This window comes from Heterocephalus glaber, unplaced genomic scaffold, assembly GCF_053883595.1.
Source record: "Heterocephalus glaber isolate CG9 unplaced genomic scaffold, H.glaber_assembly_v1.0 deba00001610, whole genome shotgun sequence".
NCBI classification, from domain to species: domain Eukaryota; kingdom Metazoa; phylum Chordata; class Mammalia; order Rodentia; family Bathyergidae; genus Heterocephalus; species Heterocephalus glaber.
The window spans coordinates 31,774,803-31,794,954 of record NW_028258381.1 but is presented as its reverse complement, the minus strand read 5'-3'; the positions used below and the strand labels follow the sequence as shown (position 1 = coordinate 31,794,954).

General features: G+C 42.5%; 1 protein-coding gene and 1 pseudogene across 12 annotated transcripts in view; both read right to left on the bottom strand.

Moving 5' to 3' along the window:
- Positions 1-3,586: 3,586 nt before the first annotated feature.
- The window catches only part of Elmo1 (engulfment and cell motility 1), a 578,859-nt gene continuing 562,293 nt past the window's right edge, over positions 3,587-20,152 (bottom strand). For all 12 annotated transcript variants that reach the window (XM_004840283.4, XM_087195837.1, XM_004840282.4 and 9 more), the window contains 2 exons: positions 11,263-11,340; positions 3,587-4,943 (listed from right to left, as the gene is read on the bottom strand). In XM_004840283.4, the coding sequence (XP_004840340.1) occupies positions 4,743-4,943; positions 11,263-11,340 (279 nt within the window). In that variant the 3' untranslated portion in view covers positions 3,587-4,742. The remainder of the gene's footprint in view (positions 4,944-11,262; positions 11,341-20,152) is intronic.
- LOC147822679 (ataxin-3 pseudogene) lies at positions 17,862-19,085 on the bottom strand (annotated as a pseudogene).

The following is a 20,152-nucleotide window of genomic DNA, read 5'->3' as shown; positions in this document are numbered from 1 at the left end:
TATCTTTATATCATGTTTCTTATAGAATTATTTCCCTCCGTCATCTGAGTATGTTCTGCTTATTTTTTTGAATTGCAAAAAAGCACTTAACTTGAAGTGTTTATTTACATACATAGTCAGAATCACAAAAATGTAATTACATTAAAAGAAAGATTTAAGATCAGATTATATTTTCATATGGGATTCTGCCTTATATAGCTTTATAAATTTATTTTAAATTATGAGTTCATTGTAGCACCTCACATCCTTAATTCAAGAAGCATGTTATAATAATTTCTCCTTCCTCCTTTCCTTCTCATTTTTCTTTCCTGTAAAATACGGTGGCTTGGTTGACTGATGTGCTTCAGTTCAGCATGCGAAAGCTATATTCAACCACCTCGGGTAACGAAGGAAGGAGGGAGGAGGACTGCAGAGGAGGGAAGGCGTGGGGAGGGAAGCGTTTTCCTTTTTGAGCACCAAGTTTCCAGCTTCCTCCTTCACAGTCATGCCAAGTCATGCGAATTCCAATTTAGAAGTGAAGAAAGAGGCGTGCAGTGGTTAAATGACTTGCTCCAAACCTTATTTTTCTGTTTGGAGAAGTCCAACAAATGCTTACCATGTCATTATTTCATTTCCTTATCCTTGAAATCTCCTGTTCCTCTTTCAGATTTTAGATACTAGCCCTGTTGTCTGCTTCCAGATGTATGGGAATCCTCTGTATTCCCCCCACCTTCCCCAGCTTAACTAGTTGTCTGTTTCCCGCTCATTCTGCCTGTTTAATATCTTCACCCTCCTCCCCATTCCCATCACTGGCACCAAAGTCAGGGCCCACATGCTTTGTGCTTGGGACCATTTCAATAATCGCTTTGCTATTGTCTCTGCTTTCTGATATTTCTCAATGGCAAATCTCACAGCAACTCCTCGGATGCATTCGTTTGCCCACCAGGAAAAGGCCCTTGCCAAGTCCCTCAGGGCTTGAATCTCTGTGCCTTTCTCCCTACGCAGACTCATCACCCTGTGTTCTGTCCTACACACCAGCCACACTGAGTGGCTATAGAGACCCCAGCAGCAGTGGGTTTCCATGCCTCTTAGCTGTTTACTCTTTGCTTTTCCTGGAAGTCTCTTGGGTGGTGAACATCTTCTCTTCCTCAGGATCTACCTGGACTTTCTAGTCTCATTTCTTTTACCCCACTTTCCAAAGTGTTAGGCATCACCTCCCTTCTGCTGCTTTCCCTTGAATGCACTCATATAATACCATTCACCATGCCAGGCTGTGACTTTCTGGTTTTATGTTTGACTAAATGACTTGCCATTTTGATTGTACAAATTTTGCTCTTGTTGCATGCCTAGTGTCTAGCTCTTGCATGTTCTTGATGACTGGGTACTTTATTTTCTCCTTATGTCATACGTTTATGTCCACTGTTAAATATTTTTGATGAAAGGTAACATTGCTTGGTCCATCATAGCAGGTGGGCAGAAGATGAGTTAGTTGGTAATTGGGAGATGGGTTTTTTTAAAGTCTTGCAAATAGATCCAGAAACAGTCAGCCTTGCACTGTTTCCTTTGCAGTTACCATGCTCACTGCTCTGAAAAGTAGTGACAGGAGTTTGAGAGGCAATTAATTATCCTTCTGCCCAAGAGTTCTGAACAATATTAAAATAGGAAATAAGATATCAGCAGACTTGAATGAGCAGTTTTAGTTCAGGTAAAATTGAATTGAAGAACACAACTTGGATGGAGGGATAAGACCAGGCTTCTGGCTTCATTTCTGCCTTGGACATGGCTGATTTGCTTGGGTTTAGAGAATTGTGGGCAAAGGGACTCTGGCTTGCAGCCATGGGCTCACTGCACGGGAGAAAAGCCTTGAGTGATCTCAGGGGAGAAGGTGGGCTGGCCACACATGGGTGGTAAGCCTCTTCCTCACTAACACAGAATGAAAGAATAAAGAACAAGAACATGACACTCATAGGCCTCACCAGTCTATGGAGAGGTAGGAGAATGCTGTCCTCAATAGTCCCGAGTTACACCCACAGGAAATGAAATCAGTGTGTCAGGGAGATCCCTGGACTCCCACATTCACTGTAGTACAATTCACAAGAGCCTGGATATGGAACCAACCTAGGTGACTATCAACAGATGAGTAGATAAAAAAAAATGTGGTGCATATACACAGAGGATTATTACTCAGTCATAAAAAGGGTGAAATCCAGTCATTTGCCATGGCGTGGATGGAACCGCACAGATAAGTCAGGCACAGAAAGGCAAATGTCAGATTATTACATCTATATGTGGAATCTAAAAAATGGATCTCCTAGATGTTGAAAATAGAATGGTGGTTTGCAGAGACTGAGGAGAGAGAGAGAAGACCAGGAGAGGTTGGTCTAAGGGTACAATCTTACCACTGAAAGGGGGGATAAATCTTGGTGTTCTGTGGCATAAGAGGGTAAATAGAGTTAACATCAATGCATAGTGTACCCCCACTAATCCATATGAGATTGTGAATGTACTTACCGTAAAGAAATGATAAAAACTAAGTTGTGGATATGCTAATTAGCTGATTTGCTCATACTGAATGTATACATAAATCAAAACAGCCCATTGTATTCTCAGATGTATACAATTATTATGTATCAAGGGGTCTTGACCTAGGAATTCTTCTTTGCACAGTGGGGCTCTGGTAAGCCTGCGTAAGAAATAGTATGCCTCTGTATGCCTTCCCTCATCTAGGACTTAGCACTTTATTGTGGTGCCAGGTAGAACAACAGATGCTTCTTCCACGAAAGACATGTATGTTACTAACACTGGAGCTAAATGATGAGGGAACTGGGACTCGCCAGCCAGGCATGAGTGCTCTGGGAAGAATGACTCTGTGACTGACTAAAGATTGTAAAGGATTTTTCCTCACGATTTTGTCCACCCAAGCCCAGTTAGTCTTTAAAGCACACCCTGATGGCAATGAAGAGCAGTCACCCGGGTGCACCTGCAGATTGCACAGGTGGGCATTGTGGCCCATGCAGCTCCACACTGCATTTTGAGTGGGGGGATGCTGCTGTCATCCCTTCAGCTCTCGGCTTTTACCACCAGGACCCAGATGCTGGCTGCAGCGGAACTGACTGAAGAAAACTCCTCTGCTGTGCTCTGACCTGGAATTTATTAATTCATATTCAGATTTATCTCGTTCTGGTTTAATTTATTTCAGGTTGGTGGGTCTTCATTCTGTTTCACTGCTATGTATCCTCCAAGTTGCAATGTGTTTAATTTGCCAAGTTCTACAAATTATAAAATGGTAAAGAATTAAAAAAGAATAGGGGAAGTTGTGGCAGGAGGCAGCAGTGTAAAATGAACAGATCCTAACTTTATACCAAAACCCTGCTTTTGTGAATCAAGATGGTGTTCTTTTTCACATCTTTTACTGGGGTGTGGAGCCCACAGTAACCAGGCAGTGGTGGAGTCTTTTAGGCCACTGGTTCATAAATAAATGTGCACACAAGCTACCTGATTCAGCAGGTCTGGGCTGGACACTTAGAGGTTTGATTTCGAATAAGCCATCAGTGATGCTAATTACTATCAAGAACCCAAGTTACCAAATCAAAATATCAGCTCCCCATCTCATCACAATTAATTTTATTCCACAGCATGTGTAAGGAAATGTTATTCTCAGGAAGATGTTTGGGATTAAAATAATTAAAAAAAACCCCTGGAAAGTACACACATTTATGTATCTATTCTTTTCATTAAATATATATCTGTTTGGCAAAAAAATGTTAGACTCTTTTGTACAAAAACAAAGCAAAAAAAACCAAAAAACCAAAACCCAAAACCCTTGCAAACTGCAAATACCTATAATAATTACAATGATGTAAACTAGGATGTCTGAGAGCGTGACCATCCCATGGAACCTGGGCCCCCAGGAGGAGGTGCCACCTAACTCTTGGACAGTGACAGCCCATCACAGAGGCTTTTAGCTTAGTCTATTAGGGATGGAGTGTAACTACTGATTGCATTTGTGCTTTCAGCTAAGAGGCTGGGAGCAGGTGTGGCATGAAGGCAGGTCCAGCCTGTGGGACGGAGGGGAAACGCAAGGCCGGCTGGTGTGGAGGAGGGGTTGGGCACTGTCACTGCACACGCAGAGAGGACACGGGCTCTGGGGACTGTCTAGGAGACCCAGTGCCCACAAGGACTATGATGAGGTTGCTGCTACTGCTTTTCAGACTGCAGAGGGCCAGGGCAAGGCTGAGGCAAGGAGAGGGAGAGAGATCTGGATGCAGATCTGAACTCAGATAGAACTGGTGGGATGAGCTGGTCTAGAGCAGGGAAAGGGCGTGTGGTGCTTGGTCTTCTCATCAAGCAGCTGGGCCATTTCTTCCAGACCCAGGTGGGGGGCCATTCTTCTTGGTCTGGTGGGCAAATCTGGGGGTACCCTGGGGCTGCTGGCTTTCCTCCTGCAGGAAGGAAGGACGTTCCAGCCAGGGATTGGGACAGAAGGGCCCTTGGCTCTCTTATTAGCGTGGCTTTTGCTCTTGTCCTACCAGTGATCTGCAGCAATGGGAAGTGATCTAAAGCAGTGAGTCTAAAATCAGATTCATGGAGGTGGGCAAGGCGGTAGGTCGGGGCTGAAAATGCCAAGGGAGACCAGAAGAAGGACTGACTCGCAGCTTCCCTTCACCAAAGACAATTCCAGGCTGTGCCCACACTTCCGGTCTTCTCTCTTGTTAGCTAGATTTTCCAGTTTGGGGGGAGGGGGATGTCTGGGCCCAGCCACCTCAGTTACAGTCATACACGAAGTCATAGTTGCTGGGCTCCTTGGGGATCGGTGGGGGTGCATCAGGGATCTGGATGTTTTCCAGGTCCAGGAGGCGGAGCTTGATTTCCATGCTGAGCAAGGTGTCCAGGTCATTCCGTGTGAGGTCACTCATCATGTCTTTCCCAAGCAGTGCATTCAGCCCATCAGTCCAGATACAGTACTGGTGGGAGAGGAGGTGACAGTGATCATGACTGAGGACAGTCCCAAAAGAAGTAAAAACAGCTGTAGCCATCACTTAACCAATACCCAACATGTGGTAGGTGGTTTTTGTACAGTGTCATTTCATACAGCCTCTTTACAAAGTGGACGTTCTGTGATCATCTCTGATTTATGATCACAAACTGTGGTGAATGTTTAAATTTTAAAAAATTATTATAGTAAAAGATATATTGTCATGAATCCCTCCTAGTCATCCCCCTTGCTTTAAATACACTTATTCCATCCTTCTTGCCACTTTCTAAAGCAGTTCCAGAAGTCCTCTTTCATGAGTGTCTTTTCGGATCCTGAATCAACTCAAAGCATTTTTGGCAGTTTCTGTCACATAAGAACATGATGTGTCCTCATTCAGCTTATTCACTGGATCTGGCACCATGCTACTTCTGGCTGTTCCCCAAAGTCAAAATGGCCATGGAAGGTCAACATTCTGAATGGATTCAGGTCACTGAGACAGCCTTGATGGCACAACCAATGAAAGCCCTCTGAAAGAGGACTTCCAGAACTGCTTCAGAAAGTAGGACTGATGGGCTAAGTGTGTTTGAAGTGAGGAGGATGTTTTTGAGGGAGATTCATGACAGTGTGTCTTTTATTGCAGTAAATTATTTTAATTTCAATATTCACTATATTTTGTGATCACACCTCATACAAGTTAGTGAACTAAGGCACAGAGAAATTAAGAGATATGGTACTAAGTGGAGTGGGTGGGATTTGAATTCAGGTCAGTTGGCTCCAGAGCCTTGCTTGCCCATGCAGGAGTATCTCCCTACATAACAGCATAGGATTTCTGTCCTTCTGATTCCAGGGTAATATTGCTAACAGCCCACTGGTGAGTCACTGGGTTTAAGGCATTGGTAGAATATATCCCAACCCTCCTAGACTCAGCATCAGGCCAGGCTTGCTTCCTTATTCCCCAGTCATAGTTCCCAGTCTAGTAGCTGATGTCTGCTTGTCCCATCTGACTCCTAGGACACACAGTGTCAGCTATGTCCCATTATGGAGCCAATGGTGGTCTCTCTTTTATGTTTCTCAGCTAAAGGGCTAGGAGATAACCTTCAGCTGCACAGTACACAGTGTCTGGTGGCCAAAACGGCTAAAATTATTGGATAATCTCAGTGGGAGGTAGCTTGGCTGCTTGTGTGGGGACCTCCTTCCCTGACTGGGTCTCCAGTGCCCAGGGCTTCTCTCCACTAGGTCTCCCACACCCTATGCCTTGGCACATCCTTTGCTTGGGAAACTCTCAAAGAGCGCCCAATGAAGAGTTCTGTTCTTTTCTTGCAAAAGCAATGGTAACCTTTTGCCTCTCGAGCAGGCTACTAGCTTCTGGGAGAGGAAGGACTATGCTTCATTTGTCTGAGCACCTGCTTTGTTCTTATCAGTGTCCCTTCCAGAGGCTGGGGTCCTGGAGCTGACCTTAAAGAACCCTGAGACATCACACCTGGTTAAAAAAAAGAAAAAAAAAAGGTGGCTTCTGTTGCTGGCATCTCAGAAAACAGCCTACTTTTGGAGGGTGTGCCTGCTCACCTGTTGGGTCATCCCTGGTCCTTGTTCCATCCTATGCTGGCCTCACTGGGTCAAGCTGCAATTCCAGACCCTACCTAGCCGGTCCTTTGCATTGGCACTGCATGGTCTGTGCAGCTGACCTGAACACGGCACTGAATGACTGGAAGCATTAATCTCAGGTCCCTGGATGTAGTGGAAATCTGCCATGATGCATGCAGTGGCATCATTGTAACTTGAAGAGTGACCCTGGGTGTATAATGAGCTCCACATCTGAGGGTTGCAACATTGAGCTAGAGGGCTTTGGTTCTTCCTTGGGTGTGCGAGCTCAGCCAAATCATTTAACCCATCTAAACACAGGCTGGAGTTAAGGGATTTCTGGAAACACTAGCTAGTGTCTTCATGAGTGCCTCAGCCAGATTCTGAGCACAGCTAACCATCTGTTTCCTCACAAATAACCTCGATAGGAATAGATACCTAATTCCTACCCTGGAGGACCTGCTTTTGTCCATCTGGGATGAAAAAACTTTTGTTAATAAGAGCTTCTAAGAGCATGATGGTGCATGCCTGTAATCCTAGCACTCTGGGAGGCTGAGGCAGGAGGATGGCAAGTTCAAGCCCAGGCTGGGCAACTTAAGGTAATCAGTGAGACTGTTTCAAAATAAAACACAGGATTTGAGAAGGCTCAGTGCAAAGGCCCTCGGTTCAATCCCCAGTACTGCAACACCAAAAACAAAAAAGCACCTCAGACTATTCTGATGACCACCCAGGTACTGGTACCACTCAATGCCATGCTCTGGAAGACCCCTGTTAGCTTTGATGCTGTTTCACAGTAAATCCTCATGTCCTGGGTTTACTGTCTCTTATACACAGCCTTTCTCGCCTAGGGTCATTTCCTGGTGTAGATTAATTTAACCCAAAGGAGCATCTCTTTTAAGAAGCAGCAAGCACAGAAGATCTTATTTTTTGTATGTTCTCCTCTAAATACAAACTCTTAGTACTGAATTTGAGCTGGAACCATCAGTATCAACTCATGATATCATAACTCCCAGTTCTGTCCCCCGCCAAAAGGCCTAAAAATAATGACCAGGTGAGCAAAAGTACACTTTATGTCTAGATTCTATTTGCTAACTACTCAGACTCTATAGTGAAAAGGCAAGATGGACTTGGAGTATCCATATTGCCAGAATGCCACGAAATTATCAAACACATCAGGATCAGGTCATCGGGATTCATACACCACCTTGATGGGTACTTACTTGTCCCAGAGAGAGAATCTGAGCACTAATAATAACAATCACTGCAACATATTGAGACAAATATGTTTAAATCCATGGCTCTGTAATGATCCTCAAATACCAAACACAACTAATTGGCCTTCTTTAAGACAAGCTTATTATTTTGAAAACTGGTAATGAGAATCAAGTTATTTGTTTATCATATATTTTGTGTAACTTTAGGGTAGCCAAGGAGTCAGTGAGGTCAGTTTCTCTATATCCTCCATGAATCAATGAAAGGAATGATACACTTGAGATATCAGCCTTCTGCAACCTATAATAGATCCAAGGACCCAGGCAATGATCATCGGTGGCTGCTAACATTTAAAAGAGAGGCAAGAAGATAAAGTTAAAAGACACTCTACTGCTGCTTATGTGTAGAAATTGAGCCTGAATCTGGTTAGTTTTCTAATTAGAAATTCTGGGCACAGATAGATATATGAAATGATATTGCATGTTGTGGTGGGCAGAATAACATCTACCTGTCTAAGATGTCCACAACCCACCTCCTAGATCCTGTTAAAATGCTAGGTCATGTGGCAAAGGGAATTAAAGTTGGCATCAGCTAACCTTAAAACAGAGAGATTATGTTGGATTATTCAGATGACTCCAATGCAATCACGAGGTCCCTTTAAAGGGAGGAAGAGGGAAGAATCAGAGAAATGAGGAAGAGCAGGAGATTTGCCTATGGAAGAGGAGGTCAGAGGGATTTGATGAGAGGGTTCTAGGTGTCACTGTTGTGGATGGATGGATGGAGATGGAGGAATGGGGACAGCTTCTAGGGTAGAAAAGCAAGGACTCAGACTGTCACCTGGAGCCCCTGGGAAGGAATAAAGCCTCTACCACCTGGATGTTAGCTTGGGGAGACCTGTGTTATGCTTTTGACCTCCAAATTTATAAGATAGTCTTTGTGGTGTTGAAAATGAACACTGAGTGTGTGGTGGTTTGCTGCAGTAGCCACAGGAAAAACACACAGAGCTGAAATCAGCACCATGTAGTAGACTGTTGACAATGTTATCAGAGTCATGACTGGTTTCTTCAATATATAACCTGCCAGGAAAAAGTATATGCACGGGGTCGTGAGAGGAGAGAGAGAGAGAGACCCGAGATTCAGAGAACTTAAGAATCACCCCAGCCCATTTTAATGTCTGTGTCCTATCAAGGTTCTGACTGAACAAAGTGTCAAAGGAAAAACACAAATTAGACAGTTAGAGAAATCTGACAAATGACTGCACATGGTGGGTATGGAAACCACCACTTGATTAATTGTTTGCTAATGGTATTACAGTTCTGTCTCAAAACAGACTCTATTACTCAGGATAGGTTTGGGAATATTTATAAATAAAGTGGTATCTAAGGAGTGGCTAGTGAGTGTAAGGACACAAGATAGGGACAGATAAAGCTGGATGGGGCAACAGTAGACAACCGCTGAAGCTAAGTGCTGAGCTCAGTCCCTGCTCTGAGCCTCCACTGACAGAAGGTGGGCTTGCTGGGAACAGGACTGCCAAGCTTCAAATCGCAGCTCTACCATTTACTACCTGAGTGACCTTGGGAAGTTTCTTAACCTCTCTGTGCCTCACTTTCCTTGTTTACAAAATAAGGTCAATGTTAGTTTGCTATGTAAGGATTTTTAGTGAGGTGATATTTAATGGGGCCTGGTAGAGAGTGATCCAGGCAAATTATCGGTACTATTACCCTTTCTGCTGTAGAGGCCTTCAGTTTTGGGAGGCCTCTCTCTCTTTATTTGATAAATGAGGATACCATAAGAGGACCTTTTGTTTTATGGAGTGATCATGAAGGTAAATAAGGTACTAGATATTCAAGTGTTTTAAAGAAATTAACAGTGTTCATGAGAGTATGACATTTTTCTCCTCATTGCATTTATAAGAAGCGGCAGGATAGGAATAAAAATAAAACTTTGGCAGTCCCAGAGCATTTATCTTTATCTAAAATTAATGTACACACCCTGGGGAAAACAGCCTAACATTAATTCAAGTAACAGCCGAAGTTCTATTATTTTAAGTGGTTTTCTATACATCTCGAATATTGTGGCCTGTGTCTAACCATAATTTTGTCTAAAAACAGAAATAGTAGGACACGGAATCTATTTTCAGAAAAAGTCTTACCCTTCTGCAAACTAAATGTCAAGTGACACAGAATTATATTTAAGCACCCTTCTAAAAGCAGGATTTGTGTCTAATCTTTCTTCTTTCTTTTGGATGTACTATTTTATTCAAAAGCTTCAAACCAGTGAAAACCAGATACTAAATACCTTTTAAATGAGCAAATTCTCCTAGGGGAAATGGGAAACAAAAGTCAGATTCTATTAAACTGTTCCCTTCCTTTCTAAAAGCTGTTTATGCATCTACATGTAAAACAAAAATTTGAATGGTGTCATCTAAAAATAAAAGTTTCAAGCATGATGTTGGGCTCTAGTTTACAAGAGAAAAAGTTAAATCAACCATAACTGCTACTTTATCTTACAAATGCATTTTCCTAGATTTATGCTAAATATTTTAAATATAGCTGACAGCATGCTTCAAGAAAAGAAACAAATTATACATATAACAAGATGTCAAAAAGGAATAAAAGCATCTTGGAAATAAAATTCTAAGAGCAGAGACAGCCTTAAACCTCTTAAAATAGCTTAAAGAAACTTGGTACAGAACCTATTTCATCAGATGTTTAAAAAGATAGAGACTAGTTTATCTTGGGAAAATCTAGATCAAAAACTAAATATTCAATGGAAACCAAAACTCTAGCCTGGGCCACTTCTTCCTTTGGATTAGCAATTATGCCTTTCCTAATTGAGACATCTGTACATCCATTTTCTTTACCTTTATGCTATGGTTCAGGCCTTGAAGGCCCTCCAAAGGCCTATTGGCTAAAGGCTTGGTCACCACCCTGTGGTGCTACTGGGAGGTGGTGGAGCCTTTAAGAGGTAGGACCTTAGGAGAGGAAGTTAGGTCATTGGAGGCATGGCCTTTAAAGGGTGTTGAGACCCTGCCCTTTGCCTCTCTCTTTGCTTTTTGGCTGCCACGAGGTGAGCAGCTTCCTCCTTCATGTGCTCCTCTCATGATGTGCTGCCTCACCACAGGTCCCATGAAAACAGGGCCAACTGAAAATAGACTGAAACCTCTGTAACCATGACCCAAAATAAACTTCTTCTCCTTTTCAGTTGATTATTTCAACTATTTATTTTAGTAGTGGAAAGCTAAAATATAGGTGTTAATGACTAAAATATATGTGCTATCAGGCTGGGGATTTAGCTCGGTGGTTCTGCTGCCTGCCTCGCAAGCCCAAGGTCCTGAGTTTGATCCCTGGTACCAAAAAAAAAAAAAAAAAAAAAAAGAAGGAAGGAAAGAAGGTAGGGAAAAAGGGAGGGAGGTAAAGAAAGAAAATTTTTCCTTTTCAATATTTATCCTTATGCTTGTTTTTCAAGAGATACTGTCCCATTCTCTCATAAATTAACCCCTCCGAGGCCCTCACCTCATGCTTGTCAGGAGCAATGAAATTCAATTGGCAGTTGGAGTCATACAAGATGGAGAAAGCAAGTTCAAGCACCTCCTATAAGAGATGAGAGAAAACAACACATTAAGAAAACAGCGGCATTCCTTTTGCAGTTTCAAATGGCTGCACCTTGAACCTGAAGGAGAGCTTGTCCCTGGCCCAGAAGGAGGAGCAGCAGCAACAATGAGGCTGGAGGGAGGAAGGGACATGCTTTTTGAGAGTCACAGCAGTCCTTTCCTTGTTTAGGCAGATGGCATGAGCCATCTCATGAGAGCGCACGTACAATGTGTCACCCTTGCCTCTTACGGGGTGGGGCTTGGAGATACAGTAATACCTTGGTTCACAAATGCTTCTCTTTCCAAACAATTTGGTTTGCAAACAAAAGCATTCAGAAAAATTTGTTTCTGTTCATAAACTCCACATTCAGTGACAAACACAACCATGGCCACCTTCCCTATACAAACACAAACACAGCTGTCTTCCCCCAAATCATACAACAAATTAAGTTCATAAACTGAAGCACCACTCCACTAATTCTGCACAGCCTCAAAGCTGGGCTGTCCCCCTTCCTTCAGCATTTGCCTTTCAGGGAGATACAGGAAACAGTAAACTCTCACAATGGGGACATTAAGGGCTTCTGGGTGAAACTGTTCTCTTGATGTCTGTCTTCTGATCTTTCACTACTGTATAGCAATGGACACATAGCACCCAGATTTTATCCACTAGTGGCTGCAGGAGACAGAGAAGCAGGGGCTCAAGGGACAGAAGCTCTGTACTCATTCATTGGTGTCAACTGAGTGCAGACCATGGGACCTGCCCCAAAGTACAGGGACTAAGGACTTTTTACTTCATTGCAGCCAGGTGACTTTGGCCAAGACCCTCAGGGTCATGTCTAATAAGTACATTAGAAACAGTTCGCAAACTGCACGTGCTGTATGAATGTTGGGTGCCAGGATCGTTCTCCAGGTCTGAGCAGTCAGCAGGGTGGAGCCTTTGGGGAATGACAGTCCTAGTGTATCTTGACACAGTAATGGCTCCTGAGCTGGAGGGGAAGGGACCAGATGGGGATCAGTGCACACTCAGGAATGGTTGGAGTGTATCCACACCAGCACCCTGCAGTATTATCACACACATGCCCCAGTGCACCTCCCTTCTCTGTGCCTTTAGTGAGACCCGCTGATGACTGTTCCCTTTCCCGGTTGGGATCTGGGGGCTGCGCTTCTCAGTACTTGCCCACAAAGCATGGGTTCTTAGGGAGCCAGGTCTTGCCACATCATCTTCTACCTTAGTCTTTGTAGGAGGAGTTGCCTTTGGAGAATGACTCATGGCACAAATACCCCAGAAAGAAGATGGAAGGCAACAAGATGAGATCACTGCTTCCAGATTTCAGAACTTCAGAAGAACTGAGAAATTCCTTCACAGTGAACACCAAAGACCCAATGTTAGCTGGAAACTGTGACCACACAGCCCATCATTAAGCTACTTCTGGATTTTGGGGAGTTTGTCTGGGTCACCTGCTGCTGTCCCCTTTCTAGGACAGAGTAGCTTTGTTCTGAGTATAGATTTTCTAGTATCTCACACCTGGACAATCTCCCGACTCCGCCAGGAGCAGAAACACTTGAAAGAAAGAGCACTGAGTCACAGGATGGGAGCTATTTTGCAAAAATACTTGTTTTTATTCTTTTTTACCCCTTAGGCCTCCATTCATGACCATTCAGAGAAGATGGCATGTAACAATGGAGTGTATCAAAACAAACACACAATTTCTAATTAAGTTTGGCATTTTTTTCTATAATCATATCTCTTGGGCCTTTTAATTGATAATTAAAATGGTCATGCCCCTACTAGTGGCACCAAAAACTGGTATCATCCTTTAAAAAAAACCAATATAGGGATACATATTAAAAACCCAAGATCCCATTTGTGAATTGATTCTTAAAAATAATTCGACAGCAAGCAAAAATTGCATATTATTATCTATAAGAAAATTATGAGAAACTAAATATCTCTCCCTCCTTTGGGTGTAAGGAAATCATCGATTACCAACTGAGAGAAATGTATGTGGCAAGTCATTCGGTAAGATAATTACAAAGACTTGCCAGTAGGTAAAAAAAGCAGAAAAAATGAAGAGTATGCTGTTACTGGTGGTAATTATGAACAATCATGTCTGCAGATAGAAACTGGAAGTGAGCATGTGGGTTGAAAGTTAAGGTACTTGGATCATATTCTGCCGTCATCTTAAAAATTCATAAGCATTGTTTTTAATACGAGAACAATATATCTCATATCTCAATATGAGAATATATGAGACCTGTATAAATGATGATTTATTTACTAATCTGAAAGTTTTTCATCAGGAAAACTCTATGACTCATACTTGAGAGTTTGGAGGGAAGAAGGGGGAGTTTTGTTTCTGAACTAGTGGAGATACCAGTGGCAGGAGGGGCACTTCAGGGGTAAACAGGACTGGGGGAATTCATCCAGGTCTTTCTGGCTGAGTCTGGATGACAACTACAACTCTGCTCAGGGAAATCACACAGCCAGTCACTGCCTTGTGACAGCAGCTGGTGCGAATGCCAGGACAGCCCAGACATACACTCTCGACTGGGTGCTGAAGTCACTCGAGACCAGGCTGTCAGCGTGGTTAGCACCGCGACATTTTCTCTTCCTCAGAGGGATGGAGAAGGAAGAGGAGGCGGGGCAGTCAGGCTTCGGGCTGTGCCCTGTGCGACATACATGCTTCAGAATGGGAATGATTAGAACTGTCAGGATCCAGTTCCTGATAAACACAGGCAGGAAGTGAGAAAGTCATGAGAAGATCAGTCCTCACTTTAATTTCACCTAGGCTGCCTGGAAGGGGTGGGAGGAATTAATTCTCTTAACTACACACATGCGTACAAGGGTGTTATCACTTATGATGAGTTTAATGGCTGCCTTCGACTTTCTGTCATGGAATCACCAAGGAGATCACTCAGCAATACTTGGAGCAGGGAGGCTAAGGAACTGGGAGCAATGTCACCTCCTGAGCCACCACTCTGGAAGCTGCCACCTTTCCAAGCTCCTTGTGCAGAGGAAAGGTGCTAGGTGGTAGCTGAGCAGGCTGTCAGGGCTTCCTGCCATGCACCACAGTGCTCATTCTGACACCTAACGAACAAGGCCTTGCTGCTCACCGTGAAGGTCTTTCATTATCTCTGGATTTAACTCCTGTTCCCTTCATGCCCACCTGCCACCCTGCCAGGTGGAGGACGGTTGTGGGTAGTCAGAGTTCCTGGGAGAGAGGATGAGGGAGGGAGCGAACATCTCTCTGTATCCTGGGGCCTCTGAGTGCCTTTTCAACCCCCTGGCCCTGGGACCAGAGGCAAGGTGCCCAAGGTCAGGAGGTGCTCAGAGATGGCACCTTGGTTTGGAAGGTGTTTGAATGTGTTCTTTTGTGGATCAAATGACTGATGAAATAAGAACAGAGTTTTATACAAAGTATTTTCAGCATGTGTTGGCTGTCCCTACACTGTTTTGGGGTAGCTAACTATGGTGGTTGGGGGAGTCTAAACTTAATTGGCTTTGGGATCCACCCACGAGATTGGTGAGCACACTTCCGGGGATCTCTGGGAGGTCATGGAAGTGTAGTGTGGATCTGAGGTCTCTGCTTGGTCCCTGGCCCCATGTTCTCAGGCACTGTTCCCCCGCTCTGTTTCCCAGTCCTCATGAACTAGGCAGCTTTGCTCCACCATACCCTTCTGCCATGATGTTCTTACCTTTGAGCCAGCTGACTATGGGCCGAATCCCCTGAAAATGTAAGCCAAATTAAACTCCTCCTTTAAATTGTGTATATAGGGTACTATGTCTAGCAACAGGAAAGCTGACTAATACAATGACCATATTGGCCATTTTGCCCAGAACTTACTGAACTACATTGGTTCTCCATCTGTCCAGGTCATCTTGAAGGATGAATATTCTGATGACAGACATAGGATATTATTTGGTCTGTGTGTGGGTGTTAAAAATGGTCATGTGGAATAGCAGATTTCATAGCTATAGCACAGTGTTACTTGTCTATATACTTGTATATTTTAAAAGGCAAAATAATCACTCATTCATGCAGTATATAGAAGAGATTGCTTTCTTCAAGCATCTATACCTTTCTGTCTCCACTCTATCTTAACAGCATTATCAGCCATTAGTTGGCCAATCCATTTTATTCTTCTTGTCTCCATCTATCTTGGAATTTGCTGTTTCCCAATCAGAGGATGTGCAAAGGCCCCATGGAAAGTCTTTCCTGGCTTCTTTGCTTGGCCAGTTTCTTTTCAAAACCCAGCTCAAGTGCCATTTCCTTAATGAGCTGTTCTCAACCCTCTCAGGGTGCCCCATGCTACAGTTTTGGGGGGAGCACAGATGATAAACTATAGTTGCATGTTTACATATAAATCTTGTCTTGTGGATATTGAGGGCCAGGGGTCAGGTCATCTTTATCTTTGGATTCCTAGTTCCTGAACAGAAATAAGATGTTCAATACATTTGCTGAATGAATGAATGAATGAAAGAGTGAATGATGAAGAGAATTTGAAGAAAAGACTTTATGGTTGTTATCAAGGACTTCGAGCTGATACTAAAATGTCATCTTCTAATACAATTTTCTTATTTCAGGTTCAAGAATCACTCTAGCAAACCAAAGGCTGGATTCTGGAACATGGGCAGAAGGTAGCATCTCTTACATCACATGTACTCTTATTTGAATCAATGGGATCTGCAAGATCTGTCCTTTGGTGATTACACAGTGACTATCAAGAAGAGGACTAAAAACTTGTGAGGTAAGTACCAAGAATTTCCAACTTAAAATGTACATGAACAAATCAACTTATAAATTAGAGCTTGAATTTTTAAATCATTAATCCTTTAATCATTAAACCTTAAAACTCAAAAAGTCTTTTCACTGGATTTATATCCACCCATGACAATGTTTTTGTCTTGGTCAGGAATTTTCTACTCTCTCTGTGAAGACAGCCTTGTTTTCCAAAAAATTTGCCTGTTGCCTGACTTTTGGTAAACAAGGTTGGACTCTGAGCTCCAGGAGGCTAGCCACACCTGTCCTGTTCACCATGGCCAGAGCTTGTCAAATCTGGGGAACTACAACATTGATTGATGAAATAAATGAACACGTGTCTCCGCAGGAGACACCTCAAGGGAAAGGACCACTTCCCTTTGTCTTTCTGTCCCCAGGGCTTTGCTGAGGGCCAGGCACTCCAGCAGATTTTGAATGGGTAAGAGGACTGGTAAGTACTAATTTTATCATGCTAACGAAGTGTTTCCTTTATGGATGCTAATATCTTTTGCTCTTGGTCAGCAGTTGAGCTAACCAAGAGTCCTGAAGCATAGAGCGTTAGAAACTGCTTCTCTACTGGAAAACCTCTGGAGAGCCAGCAGCAGGTCTTGATTATTGCCCACCATGCAGTGAAGACTTATGTGAACACACCTTGGCTAACTCCTCTCTAGAGTTGCAGATCTTCCCTTTCTTACCTCAAGGTCAGGAGCAGTAGTGCTGGGAGAAGCAGTGTGAGTGTGGGGAGGTGAGGAGAACAACTGTAACTTTATTTTCTGTATTTTGATGTTTGTCTGAAGGACTAGGTGTATGAACACTATTAGCATTATGAGACAAATAATTTCCATGTGTTTGGCAATGAAAGAGTCAGACTGCTGGGGATACTGCATCCTCAGCCCACAAGTCAGACTGGAAGAGGTGGTGGGGTGGTTAGAACATCTGGATCAAGGAATTCCAAAAAGGAAGTTCCATTTGCAGGCTTATATATCTGTTTGCAGCAGTGTGTCCTGCCTGCCCACCTATCTGTCCATCTATCCATCCATCCATCCATCCATCCATGCAATTACTTGAATGCCATGATAATAATTTCAAAAAAAGTTAGCAAACATTTCTCATTTGCTCAGTTTGCATTGTTAGTCTCCTTTAAGGGGAAAGGAGTCTGATACAAGAAGGCCAAATCCACACACGTAGTATGAGATCACCACCGTTTTCAGACCTGATTTGATATTGCTGACTTACGTCTCTCCTCTCCTCTTTCTGCCCTTCCCCCTCCTACACGCCTCTCCCCTCCCCCATCCTTTCCTTTCCTCTTCATTCCCCTCTACTTCGCTTCTTTTCACTTCGTTCTCCACCTTTTCTGGTTAGTTAGGGTAGAAGACAATTTTACTCAACTTCTCAAAGATCCAGCTTTTCCTTTTTTAAAACAATTTTTTTCCCTCTTTTTATCTTGTTTTTAGTTTCATTGATTTCTATTCTAATTGTTGTATCTTTTGCCTGGCTTAGGCTTAAACTGCTCCTCTTTCTTTCTTGTCCTAAGGTAGAAAGTTAACAATTTCAGATCTTCCTTTTTTGCTATGCTATATATTTCCTGATAAGCAGTGGTTTCATCAAATCCCACATACTTGGATAAGTTGTATCTTTATTCTATTTATTTTATTTATTTTTTTAGAAGACTATTTAAATTTCTTTAATTGCTGAATGCCTCTTTGGCTAGTTTTTGGAGGATCATTATTTATTCCTACAATTGACACATTTTCTACTTTCTCATTTTGTTTGCAAGCCATCTAAACATTTCCTCTGATGAACAATGTTCTCTTTGATACATTACCAAAATGGACCCTATGCTGTAATCACAAAAGACAATGTTGGAAAGTATGAATATGTGAATGATTTTAAAAGATATTATTTTTTCCCTTCTGTTTTCAAATTCTTTGTAACAGTTTCTGAAGACATGGTCACAGCTGCCTGAAGCATGTCTTCTTCACTCACAGAATCACCTAGATCACTCCCAAGTCCTCCTAAACTTGTGGTCGGGCTTTCACGTGGCTGTGCAGCCTGTCCCGGTGGATCTGTCTGCTACTGCTGCTGCTGCTGCTGCTGCTGTTTTTCAAAGTAGGCTTCTCTTCTTTTCTGTAGCTCTTCAAATGTAAGATTTGTACCTGATGTCTGTGGAACATCTTGAGATATACTGGAACTACTTTGCATACTGGGCCGCATAGCCCTGCAGAGATCTGCTTCTTCATCTTCCATGTCAATTTCCTAGCGACTTAGTGCCAGAGCCCTCTGCAAATCCTCCTCATCTTCATCTAACATTCCTGATCCATCATTTCCTTCTAAGACTTGTTCCAGGTCTGTTTTAAGGACTCTCTGCTCTTTCAGTTGTGCTAATTCTTCTCCAATAAGTTTTGGTCGATGCATCTGTTAGACCCTCATCATCTGGAGAAGTTGGTCAGCTTCACAATCTGGCAGATCATCCTGTTTTCCTAATTTTCTAACTGTAAACCAGTGTTCTTTATAATTGCATGTAAATGATTTTTCATTTATAGGATCGATCCTGAGCCTCTGATACTCTGGACTGTTGAACAGGATTAGTTCCAAACCCCAAACTTTCAAGGCATTGCTTCTAACTTGAATAGAGAAAAAGCCACTGTCATCCATGTTTCCAGAAGACTGCTGTAAAAATGTGCGATAGTCTTCACTAGTGACTCCTCCTTCTGCCATTCTCATCCTTTCTTCTTCATCTAGCTGATGAGCAATTGAGGATAATTCCACAGGGCTAAAATATTCTCCTTGCAGTAGATTATTTAGGCAATGCTGAGCACAAAGAGATCCTTCTTGTTTCTCGTGGAAGATGGACTCCATGTTTATTTGCCTGGAGCCAATGGCTCCCCATGCGGAACCCTGTTTATTCTATTTAGTTTAAAACATATTATTATTTCTCTTGAGCCTCCTTCTTTGAACTATGGCTTATTTAGAAGTGTATTGGTAAAATTTGAGACATTTGGAGAATTTTTCCTCAGCTATCTTTTGGTGAGTTTGAGAGGTACATGTATTCTGTGGCTTGTTGGGTGGATTGTTCTTTTAAGATCAATTTTATCAAGTTGACTGAGGATGTTGTTTAAGTCATCAATATTCTTTTTAATTTTCTGCCCTGATTCATCTATTGATTACTGACTGAGGGATGAAGTCACCAATATAATAATGAGTATGTCTGCTTCTTCTTTCAGTTCTGTAAATTTCTTGACTCATGTAACTTCATGTCTTCTTATTAAGTTTATACATGTGTAAGATTGTTACGTATTCTTGGAGAATTTACCCCTTGATAATTTCCTTTGGTCTGAAGTGTAGTTTGTCTGAGATTGATATATCTTCTCCAGCTTTCTCTTGATTAGTGTTAGCAGGATGTCTTTCTCTATCTCATTACTTTTAACTTATCTTCATTTCATATTTATTATCTTAGTCTCATGTCTTATGTTTAATTGATGTGTTTAGAACATTTATATATTTAAAGCAATTATTGATAGATTAATATGGTTGTGATGGTTAAGTGTGACTATATCAACATGATTTGCTTTGGGATCCACCAAGGGGATTGGTGGAGCACATTTCTCAGTGTGTCTGCATGGGTCATTGAGGTGTGGTCTTAGGCTCTATGTGGGGTCCCTAACCCCTTCCTCCCCGCCACTGCTCTGCTTCCTGGCGGCTGTGAACTAAGCATCTTTGCTCTTTCACACGCCTCCACCATGATGTTCCTGCCTTGAAGTCAGCTGACCATGGACTGAATCCTCTGAGACCATGAGCCAAGTAAACCTCTCCTCCTTTAAACTGTGAGTATTGTGTCACAGTGATGGGAAAGCTGACTAATAATAAAGAATGTGTTGATAACTCTTCTATTTTTTGCCTTTGTTCTTTGTTGCCTTCTTTTTGATCTGAGTGTCATTCATTTCACTTACCCATATACTTTAACCATCCAACACACTGATACCACAATAAATGGTGAGTAGTTTTTAGCTGGAATAGCAATAAAAATTAATATTTTAATTTTACCTTCATCAA